The sequence below is a fragment of the Oryctolagus cuniculus genome, chromosome 6, assembly GCF_051225735.1.
Source record: "Oryctolagus cuniculus isolate XC-2025 breed Fujian yellow rabbit chromosome 6, ASM5122573v1, whole genome shotgun sequence".
Taxonomy (NCBI): domain Eukaryota; kingdom Metazoa; phylum Chordata; class Mammalia; order Lagomorpha; family Leporidae; genus Oryctolagus; species Oryctolagus cuniculus.
In genome coordinates this window covers 58,007,888-58,021,535 of record NC_142872.1, presented here as the reverse complement: position 1 = coordinate 58,021,535, position 13,648 = coordinate 58,007,888, and the positions used below count along the sequence as shown (strand labels likewise).

At 44.1% G+C, this 13,648-nt stretch overlaps 1 protein-coding gene across 3 annotated transcripts in view; it reads right to left on the bottom strand.

The window, feature by feature from the left end:
* The window catches only part of DOCK2 (dedicator of cytokinesis 2), a 430,360-nt gene that overhangs the window by 347,167 nt on the left and 69,545 nt on the right, over window positions 1-13,648 (bottom strand). For all 3 annotated transcript variants that reach the window (XM_017341248.4, XM_089335066.1, XM_089335065.1), the window contains exons 15-22: window positions 10,789-10,887; window positions 7,794-7,866; window positions 7,580-7,683; window positions 4,940-5,123; window positions 4,710-4,807; window positions 2,988-3,077; window positions 1,862-1,962; window positions 903-1,037 (exon numbers count right to left, since the gene is read on the bottom strand). In XM_017341248.4, coding sequence (XP_017196737.2) covers window positions 903-1,037; window positions 1,862-1,962; window positions 2,988-3,077; window positions 4,710-4,807; window positions 4,940-5,123; window positions 7,580-7,683; window positions 7,794-7,866; window positions 10,789-10,887 — 884 coding nt within the window. The remainder of the gene's footprint in view (window positions 1-902; window positions 1,038-1,861; window positions 1,963-2,987; window positions 3,078-4,709; window positions 4,808-4,939; window positions 5,124-7,579; window positions 7,684-7,793; window positions 7,867-10,788; window positions 10,888-13,648) is intronic.

Here is a 13,648-nt window from a genome sequence, read left to right as displayed (position 1 = left end):
TAGGAATCTATGGCTTCCAGTGGCTTCAGAAGCCCATTGATAGAAGGAAAGCACAGTCAAGATCAAGAAAGACTGAGATATCTTGAAGACATTGAGCATCTGGAATCAGCCATACCTGAAGCCAGTACATTCCTTGGAGTCTTTATTATTATGAAGTAAAATAAAGCCCTGTTTCTCCCTAAGTCAATTCCAGGTGAGTGTTCCCCATTTGCACCAATAAGAATTCAGACAATACATTGCAAGTATGGTTTTTTCTTTTTCCCCATTACATACAATTGGCCTGTTCAAATACCCAGTCGATCCTCTACCTGACACGGCCTTACAGTCAAGAGAAATATAAATTATTCCTTTGTAGATTGTACTGGGATGCCTTCATCTCCAAAGTCCTTCAAACAGCATAACCTTTGTGATGGTGGCCATCAAAATCTCTTTAGGTTCTCTAACATATCAGTTCACTCACTGGTTGTCAGGATCAAGAACACACAGATCAACTGCAAACACGCTTCTGCCGCATACAACCTACTCAGCCAAAACAACACCTGAGTTCTGCTTTCCACATCCCAGTTCCTCCAACATTGAATAGAGATTCCTGGAAAATTTTCAGTGGGTCTCAAATCAAAGGAAAGTCATTAAATGAAATGCAGAAGACCTTCAAATCACAGATCACATTTGTCAGATGAAACATAACTCTGCAAGATTCTAAGGTTTCTTTTGTTTTCCCTCCAAATGACTTTAGAGGACATAATTATCAAATACACGTCACTTTCTAGTTTGGATTTTAAATTGTTTTTGACAGACAGCTGGTTGTAATTTTTTAGGGAATTTCTCCTACAATACAAATACCGTTTAATCCCATAGCTAGTACAGAGTTAATCAATCACTCTTACATAACAAGCACTCACTGTGAAAATAACGTCCTCGACCGAACAATGAACTTGAACACGTATTCCAAAGCTTTCAGGGTTCTCAGGATTGGCTCGCATTGCTCCCCTCTGCTGGAGGTATCCAAGTAAGTCTTCAGCACTGTCATCAGCTTCCTTGAATAAGTGATAATATTTTCAAAATACATCTCTTTCTAGCTCTCAGCATGGTAATTCGTTTGCTCAGTAAATTATAAAGCATTCAATCAAAGGTTAAAGGTGGTGGTAAAGCCATGCACAGTCAGTCATTTGCAAGCATAAAAATAACTCAGCTTAAAAATTGTATTTATTACAGGGAATGAATAAATATTTCCTGCTCATCAAAAAGTCAGAAAAGGAAAAATCAGTTAGGAAAATAATCTCTTTTGATGAGGAAAACTAGTCACAAATATGCTATGAGTGGGAATAGTGCTGGCGATGTCTTTTTGAGCATTTTCTGTCTATAGAAAATGTTCTTGTAATAGCAGGGGACCTTTGCTTAGAAGTTCCTCACGTTTCTTCATTACTAGTAGGATAGACTTTAAACCTCCTGACTGCCTTTCAGGGCTCTTTCACAAACTGGGCACCACCAAAGCTTCCAGTATCCTCTCCCATCACTAGTCCTCAGTTGCCTACACCCAAAGTAAACCAAGCTGCTTGGGAAGTGAACTCCTTCCTATTCCTTGGTGGCATTTGAGTCCTGGTATCTAACACAAGTAACTGCTCATTAAATGATGGTTGACTGAATGAAAGAATGAATAATTCCATTCAATACCATAAAGTATTCATTCATTCTTAATTCAAATAATGTAGGCCTGGTTTGGGTCTTGCCAGAACAAGTAGAACTCTCACAGACTTACGACAAAAAGAAAATGCTCAATACTTCCAATGCAGGGATGCTCTCTGCATCCCAGCAGAGAAAGCCAGAATTGGACAAGAAATTCCCATGAACAGTTACTTACTTGTAAGCCAAAGTAGCACTGAAATGCTGTTGGATATAAGCCTCCAGAACAGCGTTAAAATGTTGGAACTTCCTGTCTGCAATGAGTCCTATTATGTAGATCTGTAGAAAAAGCAAGAAGTGAGTATTTTCAGGCCAAACTCATGGCAGGAAGCTGTATTTACTTGACATAATCGAACCCCTATCCAAACTCATTTTCCCAGGAGTTAGCACACTAATATACACTCAATCCTTTTCTTTTAGACGTTTTTTTCCCAAAAAGTGTTTCATGAAGTGTGTTTCATGGTGTTGTAAGTTAAAAGAATTCCATGGTCAAACGAGTTTGAGAAATCTCAGTCATCATCATCAGCCTGCGTTCTTGATTGCAGGACCTTGTAGAGAGTTGAACATAGGGGTACTCAAGTGCGGTGTGAATCTCCAAGAGGGAAATACAATGAGAAGCAACTCTCTAGGTCTTTTCATCAAAGGATCTTTTTGTCATGAAGCCTCTTTCCTATAGAGCATGTGCTACAGGGGAATCTTTCTGGGAAGCACTTGATTTAACCACAGTTGTCTCCAAGCAATCTCTTTAAAAATGCAAACATCCCTGACATAATAAGTGAATACATTACAAATGTATTGATCACTGATAACCTTAGTATGCATGTTTCTAATGTTTATTTTGGGATGACACTGAGAAAACCTGAGCTGTGACAGGGAGAAGAGGAAGAGACTATGTGGAGAGAAATATCTGAGGATGTACCACCATAAAAGCTTCTGGGTGGGCCACAAGAGCTACAAGTTCTTAGTATTCTCATAGTAAAATGCACATTAGGAATGGGCAGACATTTGGCCTAGTAGTTACAATGCCCACAGTCCAAAACCCGCCTCCAGCTCCTGATTCCATCTTCCTGTTAATGCAGCCCCTGGAAGCCCGTGATGATAGCTCAAGTGATTGGGTTCCTGAGACCCATGTGGGAGACCTGGGTTGAATTCTAGTCTCCCAGTTTCAACCCCAGCTGGAGGCCACTACAGGCATTCTGGGGGTGAACCAGCAGACAGCGATACTCTATCTCTTTTTATTTTCTGTCTGTACCTCTGCCTGTCAATGATGTCTAGTGTCACAAAACAACTTCCCTCTTTCTTACCAAAGCATCAAAGACGAGGATGTCATATTCATTGCTTTGTGAATGCTCCATCATGATGTTGAAGAGGGCGTCCAGGGTGTCCTGGAGGAACTAGATAGAACAATAAAGGTGCTACTGAGAATGAGTAGAGGTGACACTGAAGTCCCATTCCTAAGTGTCCATCCAACAGTATGAGCACACACATCCACCTCATGCCATGTTCAAGAAGTCTAGACCAAGTTTATTCACAAGAGCCAGAGCTTGATGTCACACAGTTGTCCAAGTTGTCCACTAACATTAGAACAGGTGCATTAATCATGGCTATGTCACACTACAAAAGAGCAAACTACTTCCACATACAACCATGAAGATGATCCTCATAAACAGTAATGTTGAATAAAATCAGCTAAACAAAGAATAAATATTATTCTATTTTTATGAAATTCAAGGACAGGAAAAATCCATTTCTGGGAAACGTGGTCAGCCTTGTGGTTGTCTTTGGGGGGGGGGGGTCAATAAATAAGAAGGGGTATGAAGGAATTAGCTGCAGTGCTAAAAATGTTCTTTGCCAGGGTAGTGGGTACTTGAGTATATATGTATATAAAAATTCATTCAGTTGTACTCTTAAGTAAAGTGCTTTGTACCTGTTTTATTATAAGTTTATTTTTCTTCAACAACAAATTTGTTTCAAAAAGTAAAAGGGGAGTCTTTGGAATTCCTCCAGATGATTTCTCCAAGCTACCCAAAAGCAACAGCCCTCAACAAAGGGGTGTTGGGATGGGGGAACGTTTTCTGCTGCTGCTGAACCCAGTACATGGGTCTATAGTGCCCATTTACCACATTGATCTGGAAATTCTACCACTGCTTCTCTTGGTACTGGCAATTAAGTAAAACTTGATTCCCCTCCCTCCTAAGGGATGGGTCAATATTTCCTACGATTCCTCAAAACACAGAGCTACCACATAGAGATGTTTAATTTCAGAGTCTCTAGCTGTATCAAGTTCCTGATGGAAACAAGATCACCAGGACCACTGGGAAATACTTGTCCCAATTCATAGTGCTAGAGAGGAGGGTTGCTTTAATTAGACCTGTACTTCAGACACTTTATATTCACCACCACCATGTGAATGCAATGATATGCCTGACACATGCATTGTTTTCTGCTTGCTTCACTTAAAATGTAAGCCCTGATGTCTCTTTCTTTCTCATCTTTAATACATAATGCTCTGCAAGCAGCAGGAACCAAGAATATTTTTTATTTCTAACAATAATGTGTGTGTAATATTAAGAGGTCATACATCCATATATAGTAACATACAACAGTGAAAATAATTAACAGTATTTTTTGAATTATGCATTCATATGCTTTAGATTGTTAGTTGGGTAAAAGACTGGGTTGAGTAATTTTCAAATCTTATCACCTTGCTCATGACAACCACATTCATAATGTTGTCATGTAGAACTGGCAACTGGCAGAGTTGGGATCTACACCCAGAGCATTCTGTTCCCAGAGAATCCACACAGCCATAATTTTCTGCAGCTTAACATTCAGTGTTACAGAGCCAAGTCAACCCCCTGGATTTCCCAACAAAGACTCTTCATGACAGCACTGTGTCCCATTGTCAGAGAAAAAGTCATCCGATTTCCTTCCACGCTTTGTTCATTCTTCCCTCTGGAGGAGCCACCCCTAATTCCGAGTTCGATACTTGTGGGTGAGTATAAACAAAACAATGCCCCACTAACCTTCACCACTTCTTCTCCATCTACAATCTTCAGTTTTTCTAAATTCTCCTGTAGAAGTTGAGGCTTCGTACGCCATTTCAGCAAACCCAGCAAGCCCACTAGAATAGAGTGCAGACAAGCAGAAGCTCTGTTAACAGCCCTCAGCTGCCCGCATAACGACTTCCTGGTGCGTGTGCACCAATGCTTACACGAGTGCACACACCAGACACAATGCTCAATGGCTTCCTTACCATTCTGGGTGAGCTTCGTGGAACACACCAGGGTGGAAATGGAGAAAACATCCCGGGAGCTGACAGAGAGCCCCCCAACACTGCTGGAGCTTCTGCTCAGGGTGGTCGTTTTATTCTCCACATGGTGTCGATAAGAAGGAAGAGTCAGGTAAGCGCTGGCATCCTCCATCTTCTTGCTGTCCCCCTGGAAATAACACTTTGGTTGCTGCCCCAAACCAAAGCTCCAAGTCCAAGGTTACATGGAGCTTGCAGGAGCCAAATTACAAGGCAGAGTCAGAAATAATGAGGTAAGCCATCAGAGAAGCTGGTGAGGCACAGATGGTTCTCCACAGAACAGGAGAGAATCCAAAGCTGCACTAATGGAAAAGGGGTTGACCAATCAGCGGAATTCCATGATTAGCAACCAAAAGAAAAAGGAAACTGAAGATTCCCAGACAGGACTTTTTAATCCACTCTAATTTCTTTTTGAGATCATCACACATCCCCACCAAGGAATACAGCTTAAAATAGAAGTTAATAGTAAAGGTTCAAGGTCAGAGTATCCTAGGATCCAGACCCTACTCTACCATTCACAAATCTTTCAAAATCCCTGGCCTCTCTGTGTTCCATTTTTCACTCTCATGAGTAAATTGAGGATAATTATATTCTCTACCACCTAGACTTTCTTTTTTGGTTTTTGGTTTGGGTTTTTTGGTTTTTTTTTTTTTTTGGGGGGGGGGGGGGCAGGCCAGGCAGAGTTAGACAGTGAGAGAGAGAGACAGAGAGAATTAGACAGTGAGAGAGAGAGACAGAGAGAAAGGTTTTCCTTCCGCTGGTTCACTCCCCTAATGGCCACTATGGCCGGCACTGTGCCGATCCGAAGCCAGGAGCTGGGTGCTTCCTCCTGGTCTCCCATGTGGGTGCAGGGACCCAAGCACTCAGGCCATCCTCCACTGCCCTCCCAGGCCACAGCAGAGAGCTGGACTGGAAGAGGAGCAACCGGGACTAGTACCTGGCACCCCAGCTGGGACTGGAACCTGGAGTGCCGGCACCACAGGCAGAGGATCAGCCAAGTGAGCCATGGTGCCAGCCACCACCTAGAATTTCTGAGCAGACTAAATGGCACACTGCATGGAGAGCACATAGCAGAGTGAGAGACACACAGTGCCTTGGCAGGTGAAACAAATGATTAGAGGTAGGCACTACATGAGATAACAGTTACTGAGTCCTTACTCTGCACCAGGAACTGCACCAAGTGCTTTCTTCTTTTTTATTAACTTTTTTAAAGACTTTTTTTTTTTATTTGAAAGGCAGATTTACAGCGAGAGAGAGAGAGAGAGAGAAAGCAAGATCTTCCATCTGCTGGGTCACTCCCCAAATGGCCACAATGGCTGCAGCTTGCCAGACAGAAGCCAGGAGCCTAGTGCTTTTTCCAGGTCTCCTACGTGGTGCAGGGGCCCAAGCACTTGGGCCATTTCCCACTGCTTTCCCAGGTGCATTAGCCGGCAGCTGGATCGGAAGTGGAGCAGCCGGATCTCAAACTGGAGCCCAAATGAGGTGCAAGCATCACTATGTCAAGCCCACCATGTGCTTTCAGTGTCTTAGTTCACTTCACAAGCCTCACAAAAATCGTACGGTGCAGATACTGTCATCGTCCTCAGTTTACAGAAGAGGAACTGATCCTTAAAAAGGATAAGTAAAACAAACAAACCAAAAAAAGTCACTCTGACTGGACGTCTTGCTCTCAAGGAGTTCCTAATACATTGGGAAAGAATGGCTTCCAAGCTGAGAACCACCTCAGTGTTGATAACTGAGAAAAACAGACTCTGTGTAGAAGAAAGGGTGTTTTCTGGAAAAGTCAGGGAGACTCAGAAGAGAATCAAGTGATTAGAGTGTGTTTGCATGCACACCACAAGCAAAGGTGTAATTTTAGCCTAGTAGGTTAAGCAAGCCAAGAGCAAGGGTTTGCTCCCTATGCTGACCACTTAACCTTGCGCTATCTCATAGCCATCTGCTTTGCCTCCATGCAGGTGCAACAAATGCATCCTGCTGTCATAAGACAGAGTGTGAGAAAACTTACAGGTAAGATCAGGCAAACTCATCCCTACTTTTCAAAAATACTCTACATCCCATGATAATGGTGGACATCAATGCAGCTTTTAGAATTTGCATGGCTCTTTCATATAGAGTATCTCACTGGGATGTCATAAATATTGACTTTACCACTAAGAAAAAGGAAACCGAGGCCTAGGAAGACATGTGACACAATTCCAGATATAGTCAGCAGTAGGACTAGAGTCTCAGATCCTCATTTTCCCATTAGCTCCACTGCAGCTCCTCATACATGTTTCTTACAGGTCTCCCACACACCCCTCCAGAGTAAAGAGACCATTTCTGTAGGTAAAAGTGTACTTCCTATGTGCCAGAAATGGTCAAATTTACATGCACTGTCTCCTATGATCCGCACAACCATCCACTGAGGGTGCATAGACGAGGAAAGAAAGAAACAAGGAAGTTAAGAATTTGTTCAAAGTCACACAGCTGGTAAACTCTAGCATGTGTGACTCTGGGGTTCTAGTTTTCAACCAATAAGAAGCCCTGCCATTGCTCTTTCACTTCTTGTATTTCTCTCACTGCGGAGCTAGTCCCAATTCCTGGTACCTTGAGGACAACCAAGTCGTGGCATCCATCGTGCAGAGTGGTTCCATCTTCTTTCATCAGCTTCACATAGGACATAGCAAAGTTCTTTTCTCCTTTATCTTTAGCTGGAAAGAGCATTGTGAGGTCAGGAAAGGAAACAATACATAGGCTATCCAGCTGCCCCATTCTTCTCCCATAGGGTAGTTGCTAAGACACCATTTGGTTGGGTACTCACATTCTAGGGATGACCGATGTCGAAACATGAACCGCAGGTGGATCCTCTGCATGTCTTCAATAGGAACAGCCACCTCAGCAGGAAGAAACCAGAGCTCAGAAGACAAAGAGTTAAAGGACTGACCCACTCCAGCCCACCCCACCTACCCACCCAAAGGCAATCTGACTATTTAACTGAGAGATGCATGTTGATTTACTCTCTATCCATCAAGCCTGATGAACTGTAAATAAATTACATAAGAACTAGCTATGAAGAGAAAATAAAGTACCAAATGTAATCCATTTGGCAAATTGCATCCCCAGCCAATGAAAAGAGGTCTGTAAATTATAGTGAGGAAAAATGAATCTCCCCAAATTGATATAAAAGTCACATAACTTTAGCACAAGATGTGATGCACTGCAAGCTGAACAATGCACATTTTCCTTACACACTCCAGGAGTTCTGGCAATTGCAGAAGGGCTTAGCAAATTAACAATGACCAAGAAGGGGGTAGCTCGAGGACTCTCATTTATGCAAATTAATAAAAATGCTCTAATCCAATAATATTGGAGGGAAAAAACCCTAGGGTACATACTATCCTTGATTGACCTGTCTGGATACTTTTCTTCTGAAGACACTGAGCTAGGACAATCACCACCTGGTCACCCAGAAGCACTGTCCAGTGAGTGGTCTGCTGACATCATGGATGGAGATGCTTTTGGCTTGACTCTAGGTTGCCCCACCTCCCAAAGCCTCATAGCTCTTCTGCAATGTGCAATTTAGGCCAATGCACAGCAGCTTAGCTACCTGTGAGAAAAACACTTTAATTTTAAAAAGGGGTGAGTTTGCCCAGTACAGATGCCTATTGAAAGCCAAAACAGATGTATACTTTGGGGTACGTTCTGCTCCATAAAATGAAATTTAAGCCTGAGGATGTCTACCATACTGTCTGCATTTCAGAGCCTCATGTGCCACTCCAGTCCATTTCAACCTTTCACTGGATGTTAAATGGTTAACAGTTAGGAGCTACACCATCTGAGGCATTGGTCCTGTTGATGCAAGGCAGAGTCCTTGTATCCACATGGGGTGACCCATAACTGCCAGGTGGCAAGGGCTAACAAAGAGGCCTAACTGGAAACCAAAAGAGTACAAAGAGCACAGAAAAGAGAAAGTCAGCTCCGAAGCTTGGCAGGTCATCATTTTGAAGAGAGTGAGTTTGGGGAGACCCACTGAGTACACTAGAAATATATGTGACAAAGCAAAACCATTGGGGTTCTAATAGCTATCACAGAAAATGAAGTTATATGCAAATCTTGAGTTTGGAGTCTCAGCTCAGGGAAGTAAAGAATGCTACTAATTATAAGGCAGAAATATGTGAAACAATGACCAAGCTTCACTGTCCAATGAATTAATTCCAAATTCTTATTCCAATGCAAGATATTCTTTTCTCCTTGGGACAATGATCTAGTAATGTGAATGTTTGTAGTTAATGCCATTTCCATCTGTAGAATCACCCCGAAGAGGATGGCTTCCTGTCATCTGCTTGCTTGAAAGCTCTGTCACTCCTTACTGCTGGGAAAATGACATAGCTTGATGGGCTGAGTACCATCCACTACCTGATATTTCCACGTTGGACCAAGGAAAGGTGATCAAGAGAACCAGGGTGCTCACCCATTGTACCTCCAATTCTACCGCCCAACATCCCCACTGGACACCTACTAGAGCATTGCTTCAGATCCAGGGAGTGTCTCAAACGACCCTAAGCCCTTATGGATGGTAACTTCTGCAGTAACCCAGAGACAAAAATGGTTCTTTCTGCCAGTTCTACATCCCTCCCATTAGTATGCTCATAATTGGCCCCAGAACTGAGTTAGACAAAACATGAGCTATGATTCATTATTCACAATCCCCTCAGTCCATCAAGCCTGCCCTCTGCTTGGCTTAGAACAAGGATTTTCCAAAAGATGTTCATAACAAGATACCAGGCCTGGGAAAGGATGCTAAGGAAAAAAGATAAAGCTCTATGGGCAATGAGGCTTGGGAAATGGTCTGTGCTCTCTTTCTGTAGATCTGCAGAGCACATTTACATTGAAAAGTTCGGAGAACCGGAAATACAGAAGCCTTTGGACATCGACACTTCTGCGCATTCCTCAGCATTTCTCACATTTCTTTGACCAGGGAACATTATTTTAATGAAATACCACTTAGTATTCCACAGAACACTCTGTGGAGGAAATGTGGCCTGAGAAGGACCTCGAGGGAGACTGCATCACTACTCCATCACTGCATTTGGAACAACTGCATCCTCTCCTCCCCTCCTCCCTCAGCTACACAGAGCAGGCCCAGGGCTGTCCGCCATGATGAATCTGACCACCTCACAGAGGACTGGGTCAAAACAGGCTGGGGTCCCACGTTGGAGGGGCACTTGGAGAAGTGCCAGACCCAGTATGGTTTTCTAGAGTAAGACAACTGCTAAGTATTGTCACGTCTCTTTGTACAAGGTATGTGGGTTGAATCCTTTCATCTGCACAGTCCTATTTCTCCCTTTTTAGAGACAAGGACATCAGAGCACAGAGAGGTTGAAAGATGTGCCCAAAGTCAGTCAGTGAACAGCAGAGGTGGACTATGAACCTAGACCCACTAGGTTCGGAGTTCATGCTCACAGCTACCGCAACTACCTTCCACCATACTCACAGAAAGGAGAAAGAATGCCAGTTGTTCCAATCTATTTCCCATTCCTTTAGGGAGCTGTGATGAGGACAGCACCAGAGCCAGACTCTCGGGTTTGAACCCCAGCTCCAACCTTTGCTAGTAGGGTGGCCATGGGCCAGCTACTTACCTGTGGCTCTGTGCCACAAGTTCCTGCTATATCAGGTGAGGGTGATGCTAGTACAAACATCATAGGGTGGTAGTAGGTGACCAAAGAATTATTTAGACAAATCCCTGGAACACTGCCTATTTCACTCTAAGAGCTAGCTCTATGATCATTGCTATTATTGTTATTAATTATCATTACCTTGACTGTTTCCATCCAACGTGGCTGTTTGACTTGATAATACACAACAGAGCGATACTCGTTCATGGGCTTGTCCCCAGCTCCCACACAAATTGCATTCTGACCCAACAAAAACAAAAAGAGAAAACATTAGAGAATTGCCATTTTCTATACTTGGGTAATTTGGGTGCCAAGGCCAAGGCCAGCTTTACAGCCAGAGATAATCCTTCCTTCCTTAACCTTCTCCAAGTCCCTATCATGGCCCCTCTCCTTTTCAGATTCATATATGAGGATCCCTGGCCCCGGGAGTGACAGCTGCTTAATTACAGAAATTCTGTTACTTCCATTCTAAAAGGCACTGGAGCGCGCCGGGCGCTGACATGGCTGCCTTATTGTAAACAGTAACCAGCCTCGGAGTCACTGCACACTGCCAATCTTATTAATCCTATTTGTTTGCTAAGTCTGACTGTGCACAAAGTTTACAAACAGGCTCAGATCAGCCAAGCAGCAACACTTCTGATGGATTTCTAATGCTAACACACTGAGGGAGGGAGGGGGAGTTTTCTGGGCAAGGGGAGGGGGTACAGGCTGCAGAGAGGTGCAGAGATATATGTCGCGCAGAGGGCTGGTAGCAAGGGGCCAGGCTCAGCTCTCAATAAGGGAGGATGTGTGAGGGCCGTTCCCGTCCTAGGCACCCAGGATATGGGAACTGGGCACATACTGAACCCGACATGAGCTTGTGGGTTAGTGATAGGAAACCACACAAGCACACAAGTCATAACAGTACTGCAAGGATACAACAGACCTGGAAACACGCACTGTGGGGTACAGCAGAGGGATACTTAAGCACCGCAAGTGAGTATTTAGAGAAGATTTCTTGGAGGTAATGACAGGTGAGGATCTTGAAGAACGAGTCGAAGTTGGCTTGGCACAGAAATGTGGGGAGAGCATTCAGAATGGACAGCCAGCAATAGCACATGCACACTTGTGTCGGTGAGTTATTCTCTACCATGGTTTCAGAAAGGCGCTGAGGACTGGGGAAATATCTTCTCATAACACACATCAGCTCCTAGCAGTCTCGGTATTTCTGTTCACTCCAGCAGTTGTGGCCCCCAAAGAAGATCTAAACTAGGTTCACTGGAAGACCGCTAATGTGTGATTTCTACATCAGCCCAACTGATTTTTAACCTCCAATTCCAAGACTCTTGGGGATATCAGAATTGTTTTGGAGGCCCAGTCCCTGAAATGGTAATACTGGACATTCTGGTGGTAAAAATTCCATATCTCTTACCAGATATCATCAGATTCTCCAAGGGACCCTTGGCTGAGTCACAAAAGGCGACATGACCCCTGGCAGGTCAGGCTAACCTGCGTGAAGGGGGACCCTGCTCCTCTCACTGCAAAGCTCCCTGGGCGTCTGAGCCCTGGGAAAAGGATGAGCTCCATTTCAACACTGACTGATGGCACTTGTGGCCACATCAAATCCATTTGAAAATAGGACAGGTCCTTCCAGAACTTATCTACAAAAACAAGGACAACTAGTAAACTGGCAAGGAGGAACGGTCCACAACTCTCTTCATTTTCCACGGAGGGAAGTGCTCAGAAATTTCTTGACATACTGAACCAAAAACATGCTTTAAAGTGGCTAACCATTTAGAGACAGCTTTGCATCCAGCATCAGGCCAAGCCTACCACATCACACCACCTTGCTTACTTCAACCCTTTGATAATTACTGTCCTTATCTCCATTTCACAGCTGGATAAACTGAGGCCCTGAAAGGGGAAGTCATTTGCCCCCGAAGTGGCTGAAACCCTCTAACTCCTCGGTCAATGTTCCTTCTTTTCCAACCCAGATGCCTTCCATGCTACAAAGATTTATAACTGCTGCCATTTATGAGCTTAGAGTTTCTGTTCCTTCAGTGAATCCCATGTAGCTTATAAAACCTGGAAACACACATAGATCTCTGCTGAAAGCAAAATTGCTGAGCAGCAGGCGACTGAACCTCACGAAACTATCCTGGTGGTGAAATGTTCGATTTCCCGAGGCTGGAGGGGAAAGTCTCTGTATTCTTCTGGGAAGCACTGAGATACTCTCACCCCCAACACTCCAGAGAGAAACAATGTGGCAAAGTATGTACAGGGAGCTCTGGGACCTGAGTAGCACCGCCACCGACTGAGCCCAATTTGGGGCAAAACTAAGTTCTGTCTATGTCTTAAGGAAGACTGTAAATAATTTTTCACAATTAGCATGTCCCCAGTTAACATCAAGAGCCCCCAGCGGGGGTCAGTAAATCCAGGCTGCTTGGAGAAAATCCAAGTGAGACTAAGGAAACTCGGATGCTTGAAGGTCCACTTGGCCTTGAAGGACATCTCAGCAGGAGGAAGAATCAGGCCCCTAACACACATCCTGTTTATTTTGTGGGACTCACAGGAGGAACGGGTGGCACCATGGATGTGAACCAAACTGGAGAAACACAATGTTTGACAGGAAGAAAACTTCCCCTTGGCAAGATGCCAATTTGCATCCCTAAGGTGGGAATCCGACCTGGAGCTCCTTACAGCTTTCTAACAAGAATGGCTGCATGGAAGGAAGGCCTATTATGTATGTACGAGTTAGGTACATTGCTGGTCCTGTTTTCAGACAAATACTCTCAGGCCTAGAGAGGCTGTGTGGTGGCTCAAGGTCATCTTGCTAATCTGGCTGCCTGGCTCCAGAGCTAACAGTCTTATCCACTATGCCACACCGTCCCATCCCTGCCTCACCGCCCCATACTTGTCTCAGAGGAGCAGTTTTCTTTGCCCAGCACCTGAGCCTTTTTACTTCTCAAGAAACTTGCTACAGGCTGCAATGCCTGCTTGACTCCCTCAGTTTGCTCCAAGG